Raw genomic sequence first — 8,942 nt, forward strand, 5'->3', positions numbered from 1 at the left:
AGTGCAGGAAGGGGATGTTTTTTAATTAACACTCTCAGTGGGTCACAACTAATAATGTGCCAATAGGTTTAAAAATGAAACGATATTCTTACGTGATTAATATATTCGCTTTCAAACCCCCTCGCTCTGAGATCTTTAGGTTGATTTAACCGCTGTTGTTTCACAATTGTATTTGAATTCTTCAGAAATTGCCATTATTGTTGTTTAACATGCAGTTATGTCAGAGCTATGAAAAGGACACATTTATTAAAACATTCTGTGGGGGAGTGATGTTTTAATGGAAGGTAAGTAAACGGGAGAGGTTATCGTGTAGCACAATCTCCAGATGACCTACAGTCCTTTTATTCTGACACTGCTTGATGACACTTTATTGCCATAAATTACCTAAAGAGTGTTCCTGCCGAGGATAAAGGTGGCCGCTGGGAATTATCCAGCCTGCAGGCTAATTTCCTTTCCTTCCGGAACGTCCCACAGGGGTTAGTGACCGTTTATGTCCGTTGTTGTGAATCTGAAGCCTTTATTAAAAGCAAATCAACCTTCATTGTGTCTGAAGTATCAGTAAGCTGTAAGGACCTTTTGAATATGGTTGAACAAGGGAAAGTGTCATAATGGATTGCCAGTTTCAATGAACATGGTACAAAACATGACCTGCAATCCTAAAAATGACATTTTATTTTTAATGCATTTTCTATTTTTGCAACCATGTTAACAAAATTTTGCTATTATAGCTGCATGATATTTATAATTATCTAGTAATATATTTATCTAAATGATTAAAAACAATATATTAAATAAAAAAATTATATACATTATATAATTAAAATTATATTATATAAATATAATTAGAATATTTCATCAAATTAAATAATGTTATATATCAATTTAAAATAAATTATATCATATAAGTAAATAAATAAATATAATATGTAAAATGCTTATATATAACAAGGGATCAAGTACTCATTTGGTGCAACATATTTGCTAGTTTGGGACCAAATGTTGGTTTGTGGTTCTTAGTTTCTTGTCTTAACAGTTTTTTTTCTTACCATAACTTGGGTATCAGGGTTGAGCTCAGCTTGCCAAATGCAGTCAGCACAACACTATTTGTTTAAGAGCAACAAACTTCTTCCTGAAAATTAATGAAATAAGAGACCACAAAAGTAAACTGCAGTACGAGGACGTTTTGTTTAAAGGAAGATACCAGCAAATGTGATGATAGCTGTTTCTTCCTTCCTTTTTATTAGATTTTTTTTTCCTCAAGAGCCACTGAGAGTATTTGTTCTCCTCCAAAGATACAAAGCACAGCCCAGAGTATGTTTGCACTGGCGGACATGTGTGTGTGGGAATCCAACAACTATTAGTCCACTCAGCTTTGGGATGTGGAGACATTGTCCCATACGAGGTCCAAAAGTGTATTTCCAAAAGCAAAAGGCCATGTAAAATCAATCAAGCAAACAAATCTATCCATATTATCTTAATTTAGAGCATTTATCAGATCATCTTTCTCTTCTCCATAAATATCAAACCAGAAGCTGAACCCGAAATATCATCACATAGACACTAAATAAATTAAGAAAATACGTGCCTCAGGTTAACCACACTCCAGCTCATGTTCCATATATTAGATGGAGATATTAATAAATGAACCCAACACAGCAGTAAAACATGTCGTGGAGGAAGCATGTGCTAGTTGAGAATCCACTCTGCGTTCACTCAAAACCAAACCGAGAAACTTCCCAGCAGCTCTTGAAAGGCCATTGTCTAGCAGGTAAGCAAAATAGGTTGTATGCTGTTCATAAATCATCAGATATTTATTGAATAATTAGTTAAATAATTCAAGTTTGCCTGTGAGTTCAGGTATGAGGTGAGGGGTGTGAATAGATCAGCAGTTTATTTGTTAATTTTGTGTCCAATTTTAATCGTGGTGCATTTTTGTATTTGTCAGGATCTGCACCGAGGGTCAGTCTTTAAGTGCCATTGTGATGGTTTACTTGGAGTTGTAGGCAGCCACTCGCTGGTTGAGGGGGTTTTCCGGAGACTTTGTCCACTCCTTCTTGAGCTGTTGTTTTAGCTGGGAAAGACGCATATTGGGGTTCTCCATTTTAAGGCGCGCCATGTTTGCTTCTTCAAATGCAGCGTAGGCAGCTTTCACACGGCGCTCAGGGTGTCGATCCAGGTCTTCCTTAGTGCTGAAAAACAAAGGCATGAACCAAATGTAGAACAACATGCATCTTTAAGAAAATGCAAAAAAAAAGATGACTGCCCCAGAACCGGTCAAATCTATATAGTGAATGTGTTAAATTATGTTCTTAGCCTTTGCTTTATGTGACTGGGTGGCCCATAGAGAAAATTATTTTTTTGCACAACATGGGAATTTTAATTATAAATTTCCCCCAAAACACACTGGGACCCTTATTTGGAAATGTTTTATACTTTCAGCAGCTCATTCAAAGGGTTAAGGCTAGAAGGGATAGAGCAAAAATTTATGCATTTTATGCATTTAGCAGACACTTTTATCCAAAGCGACTTACAGTGCATTCAGGCTATCAATTTTTACATATCATGTGAACCCCCAACCTTATGCTACAGGAACACTACGCCAGCAAAAACTACTGGGTATGTGCACATCAATACAGCAGAATTTGTACATATTACAACATAAAACCATTGCCATAATTCCTAAACAATAAATAACAAGAAATCGCTTGTGTAAATGAATAAATAAACGCCTGGTATTAACTGATTGCAAACTGCTCTGAAACAGCGGGCCTAGAGAAAATACATTTTCTAGGATGTTTTTAGATCAGCACTTAAGAGCACAACAATCTGAGAATTGTGACTCTTACAAATATAGACTTTTTTCAAATGTATACTGTATGCAATGTTTGTAAAACAAGAGTCTCCTAATCTCTCCAAACATGTCTTTCTCTAGAGAACAGGATACCTGAGAACTGCGATGGCATCTTCAATGGTTCGGGCCTCAACCGTGCCTTCTTCTGGAACTATCTGATTGACATTCTCCTCAAGCGGCATCTCCAAGTGGCTTTTCTCTGTAGATTCAAAAGGAAACAGAAGACTAAATGACAAAACCAAAAAGGCTTAAATCAAAACAGCAAAACAACTGGCACACTTTTATGCTTAGTGTGAAAATAAGTTCATCTTGTTTTATTCATGCACACCGAACACAAAAACAGCACTGTATTAGGTAGGAATTTTGACCAGCAATACAATTTAATTTGTTGTGACTCCTGTTGTAAATTCTCTTCGATGTTCTGAAGAAAAATGACAGCCTTCCCTCAAGAGGTAAACCCTACCCTTTTCTTAAAATCAACTACCAGCATCCACCTTCATCCAATGAACCATCAGTGGATTGAACCAGTTCCATGCTTGTCAATTTTTCCTTTTTCAATAATCTGTTTTATTCATTATAATGTGAACTACGTTTCACTGCAACTTTAACTTGTCAGGGTTTCCTTAACAATTGAAATGATACAGTATGATAAACAAAGAGTATAACAATAAAACATAGTATAAAACATGTAAAACAAAATGTCTTTATGCTTATTAGGCGTTAATTTATCAACATGCATATGTAGTTAAAATATATAGATGGCTTTTTTTATATAACACAGGGTCACTGCCTAAAGCAATCTGACACTTATGAGGTTTTGTGATGGTTAGCATGTTGCCTTTGTAGGAAGCGCTCTACATTGGATTGGACCTTACCTTTTTCCTTGGTTTCTTTAACATTTTGCCCACTTTGTAGGCTCTCCTCAATCTGGGCTCGAGTCACTTTACTGGGGGCTTCTTTTGTCTGTTTACCCTTTATCATGGCATCTTCTTCCTCTAAGAGCCTTTGCTTTTCTCTCTTCCTCTCCAGAGCCTCCAAACGCTTTCTCTCCTTATCATCCTGTACACATAGTGCGCACACACACACACACACACACACACACACACACACACACACACACACACACTCTTTTAAATTACAACTGGACTGATGTTATCGAGGCAGCCTGATGGTCATTAAGCAAATGTAAGTGTAATCTACAGAGCAGAGTAAAGAAATTAGAGATCTCTCCTGCGCGCTCAGAGTAAGTAATGGTTACTAGGATCAGACATGGTCTTAACGGTCCACATCCTAACCACCCAGCCACCTTCCTGTTGATAACATCCGCAGAAATGGTGACACAACAGTAAGAAGAGACGCATATTGAGATGACACTTTCAGATGTCGAGCAGAGGCTGAAATGTCATTCGCGTGACACAGATAAGCCGCACGACAGGCCGCGCTTAAGAGCAAACCAAGATAGGCTCCTCTCTCTTGACATTCTCGCATATCTACTGTTGATAATTTATATTCACCGAGCCCGATCTTCACAGAGTCCCTGGCAGTGGCTGATCTCTAGAAGATGTAAAGGATAAATCAGTGTTTCCAGTGCAGGTGAGCTTGCTTGAACACACACAGCGGCCCCAGTGACATGAGGTATAATTAGCAGAATGGCTGCAGCAGGATAACACCAGCGTGGGTCTGATAGGCCGGCGGGGATCAGATGGCAGCGATGGGAGGAAACAGGAGGAAAGGAACAGGGTGTGAGGAGCTCTTTACCAGAGCGCATTACCAAGTAGGCTGGCACATCATGCCAGCGTTGCGGATGCTCAATACATATGCCAACACCGGCTAAATAATGTATGAAACAGAGGCAGGAGAGAGCCGGGGAGGGAGAAAAAAGGCACCAGTGGCCACCAGAGACCTTTCAAATATTTAGACTACCAAAATATATTCTTATAATTAAAGTGTTGAAATAAAATAATTTTGATATTAACTCCTGTATAAATACACACACAGCACTTTGCTATAAGATTCTTCCCAGTAATATCCAAAGAAACTGTTTATTATAAAAAACAAAACAAAAAAACATCAACAAATACTTACATGTCATTCACAACCTATATGCATTTTTTTAATCTGTGGAACACAAAATAATTTTTTATAATATTAAATATTAATAACCACACAGTTTCAGTTCCTACTGACTTCCTTCTTTTGTTGCCTATTTGATGGAAGCTTTTTTTTTTTACATTGCCCAGAAGAAAAAGTCAAACAGGTTTAGAAAAAACATGAGGGTGAGTAAATAATTATTCTTTTTTGGGGAACCTGTTATTTTAACAAAACATTAATGCGAGAACTGAGTCATTGTAATGCAGTGCAGCTTGCAAATGTGTAGTTCACCCAAAAATATAAATATTCTGGCATCATATATTTACCTTTATGTCATTCCAAGTCTTTCTTTCAGCAGAACAAAGAGCAGATATTTTTTTGGGAAGGAAGAGAGGTATTTTTATCCAGAAAATAAATAAACATCAAACCCAGCTGACTTACTGTATGGACAAATTTGTCAGAATATCTGAAGATAACAGAAGAAAACATCATACAACTTTGGAACGAGATGAAGGTAAGAGAATAATGCCAAAATATTAGTATTTTTGTATGAACTATTCCTTTTAACACATTTGCGAGCTGCATTGCATCATACTGATTCAGTTCTCAAATTAATTGTTCAATTTGTTGGCAACTGTTAAATCGTTAAATATTATTCTAATTAATATTATGATTAAGATTATCCATTTATTACAACAGGGCAGTCAATAAATTAAACAACACTTTCTTTCACTCGAAACCTTTATTACATGTTGCAATCTGGGTCTGCTGACACTGAACATGGCATAAAATAGCTTAGGAGACAGCCAATCACTGCATATCAGTCAATACATTCTCACATGGACCTTATCCAGGCCTAATGTCAAGATCAAGTTCCATTACTGACAACGAACACTCATCAGTATGTGGCATAATTGATAGAGGATATCAGAACTTGCTTGACGGTGTTACTTTAACCCAGTCGGCTTCAGCTTTCGTTTTGTTCATGGGGAGCTCATTTCCTGAGCAACCCTAAACCCGACTTGCAATGTATTAATCTATTGTGTGCTACTCAGACTCACATGTCTGCAGCTTTAGTGAGGAAGACAGCTGTGTCATTTAGATACAAGATTAGCAGCCAACGGCGGGAATGTTAGACAACATATCATGGAAAACATGGGCGCGGACAGAATCAGTTTTCTGTATGTTTAGTACAGAACTCAAAAATATTTCCATATTATCATGTCAGTTAGGACCAGGAGGCAAAGATCTTCTTTTTAACATGGGCAGTAGCATCGTTCCACTTTGATGCTTTGTATGCTTTATATGCAACAAAATGGATTTATAATCTTACAAAAGTTTTCTATTTTAAATAAATACTTTACTTTTGAGCTTTTTGTTCCTTAAAAGAATCCTAAATAACAATGTATTACAGTTTTCACAAAAATAATAAGCAGCATTGCCGTTTTGAACACGGATAATAATACGAAATGTTTCTTGACCACAAAATTAACATACAGGAATGATTTCTAGAATTGCTGATGAAAATTCAGCTTTGTCATTACAGGAATAAAATGTATTTTAAAATGTAAAAAAAAAAAAAAAAAACATATGTTTGCTGATCAAATAAATGTATCCTGTGTGCACAAGAGCCTTAAAAACATAAAAAAAAAATTTTACCAAGCCCTTTTTTTTTACTTTAGTATATAAATGCAAAATATTTTATATATTTTCATATGAGATTTTTTTACAGCGACAAATTTTATTTTGAAGAACTCAAAATGACCTTGAGTTGCTGTCATTTACCTGTGGCTTCTAACAGACCTACTTACTACTCTCACCAGGTACTGACTAATTCAATTAGGAATTTTTCTTTTTTTAAATGGAAATGGAGGAGCAGTCTGCAGAGAGAAAGATCTTTACTGCCACCTTGTGTTTATGCTAAACTCCATACACAAGGCACTGTTGTACTCTATTTCACTTCTGATTTCATAGAAGGTACTGCTTAATTGCTGTGGTCACTAGAGACAAAAATCTAATCACAGTACTGATACATTTCATGAAATAATATTGAAGGCCTGCTGGAATTATTTTATCATTTGACCCTGACAACATATCAGCCGCCATGCTCTTAAGAACATAAATTGACCCCTACCCTCCTCTGCTCTTTCTTCATGACATGTTTGTTATCATCTTGCCAGAGCGCGTCCTCCAGCTCCTTCTGTTTGAGTGCATCAGCGACTGCTTTGGCCTCAGCCTTCCGGGCCTTCGCCGTGGCCGATTTGGAATTCTCACCCTGGAATTTCTTCGGCATTCCTGGGACTTCCCTGCGGAGGTAAGGTTGAGTTAATGACCATAATGAAAGTGTTAGAATAGGTGCTGAGATCACATAGGATAATGATGTTTAGTGTATAAACAGATCCTAATGAGAGAAAGACAAAAACTAAACACGTGGTAATAAATGGCCAGACACTGAATCATAATAATTATTCAGCACCAGATTGAGGATTATTGGACTCTCTATTGGGGTTTGAGTATCTTTTGTTATATAGTTTTTGAGAAATGTATGTTCACGAGTAATACATTTCACAGTAAAACACAAACAACAGAAATAACAGAAAAATTAAGGAATTCAGAAGGCCCTTGTTCTAACAGTAACATAACCTGGTATTATTGAAGAGAGTTAAACCCCAAATATTTATTTTACAGTAACTTTACTTCCAAAAGAGAAGGACATTTTGGATAAGTTTCCTTCCAGCCACAAGCAAAGAAAAAGAAACGTGTGAGACCAATAAAAATCTGTCAATGTCTATTTATCTATCTATCTTATGTCTGTCCAGCTATTTATTTATCTATCTATCTATATAGCTAGCTACAATTTTAATAATTATGATTATAATTGCTTGTATATATGTCTATACAGATATAATACAGCACACGTATAATTTGAGTCGTGGCTAGAAGATTTAATTCTCTGAATTCCCTAAAATAAAGTCTTTTTTAAGGGAAAATTCTGGAACTGTAGCAACATTTTAATTCTACTTTCCCTTTTCAGGAACATTCTCGTTAGCTTTTTTGCTAATCACTCTGGATTCAGAGAATGACCGTTTTCCGTTCAAGCTTGTATCTGACACAGTCATTTGGACAATAAAACCAGATACAGAGGAGGATGTCTTTAAAAATCTAGTTTTTTTTTTATTCAAAGTCATTTTCATACACCGAATCTAATATATAATGTAATAGCACGAACCGTTTTCTTCGCCAGCCTGCTGGGGTGTTGTTCTCTCTTCTTCTCAAGCTGCCGCGACGCAGTTGCAGGGTTTCTTTTAGCACCACCTGGAGGCTCGACGGTCATCGCGCAAGTATAGGTCCGTCCGTGCACGCGGTAAACAAACAGCGAACGGGACGCATCACACTCGTGTCCCGTTCTTTCAATACGTGGGCTAGAGAAAAATCGAAATATTTGTGATACCACACAGAGACACTGTTATCAGGCTATTTACTAGTGATGGCGAGATGAATCCTTATGAAGCATTGACGTTTTTCATCCAAATGGTTCACAAAAGGGTTAGTTTCTCGAGGCTTCGTTTGTTCACAGTAGCACCTGGTGGCCAAAGAGGGTAAAAACAAGCAGATACATTACAGATGACCTGATGTGATCTATGATTACTTTTGTTTTGCGCCAGAAATAACAGTGAAAAAAATAAAATAAACATAGACTAATCTATTTATATGAATATAATGTGTATTTTATAATGATTTTAAAACATAATATAACATAACTGTGTAATAAACACATTGACTTGAAATCAAGTCTTTGTCAAAATAGTAGGCAAACTGGAAAGTGGCCAAGTTTAACAGGGCAGAGGACTGAATTTACATGATTCGAACCGCTTCCTGGCCAAGCGAGACTTCGGACGTCATCAATTACGTCATTGCAAGTCTAAAGAGATACGTATGGGGTTAGAATTGTTGCATTATTCCAAATAAATAGATTATTATCCATAAGATACAAGCCTCG

At 36.6% G+C, this 8,942-nt stretch overlaps 1 protein-coding gene across 1 annotated transcript; it reads right to left on the reverse strand.

Annotated features, from left to right (window-relative positions):
• Positions 1–1,167: 1,167 nt before the first annotated feature.
• Positions 1,168–8,323, reverse strand: LOC113107195 (coiled-coil domain-containing protein 124). Its single transcript, XM_026269533.1, has 5 exons — positions 8,172–8,323; positions 7,077–7,248; positions 3,727–3,910; positions 2,945–3,050; positions 1,168–2,189 (listed from the first exon to the last, which is right to left on the reverse strand). The coding sequence occupies exons 2-5, from the start codon at positions 7,233–7,235 to the stop codon at positions 1,988–1,990; spliced, it is 651 nt and encodes a 216-aa protein (XP_026125318.1). The 5' UTR covers positions 7,236–7,248; positions 8,172–8,323; the 3' UTR covers positions 1,168–1,987.
• Between the last annotated feature and the right edge of the window lie 619 nt (positions 8,324–8,942).

This window comes from Carassius auratus, chromosome 8 (assembly GCF_003368295.1).
Source record: "Carassius auratus strain Wakin chromosome 8, ASM336829v1, whole genome shotgun sequence".
Lineage (NCBI taxonomy): Eukaryota > Metazoa > Chordata > Actinopteri > Cypriniformes > Cyprinidae > Carassius > Carassius auratus.

Bases quoted from the DNA above. Each gene is read 5' to 3' on its own strand.
- LOC113107195 (XM_026269533.1), bottom strand. From the start codon at position 7,235: ATGCCGAAGAAATTCCAGGGTGAGAATTCCAAATCGGCCACGGCGAAG. The intron at 3,911-7,076 runs GTAGGGGTCAAT...CTATGTGTACAG, and splicing joins TGAAGAAAGAGCAGAGGAGG to GATGATAAGGAGAGAAAGCG. The intron at 3,051-3,726 runs GTAAGGTCCAAT...TTGAATCTACAG, and splicing joins TAAAGAAACCAAGGAAAAAG to AGAAAAGCCACTTGGAGATG.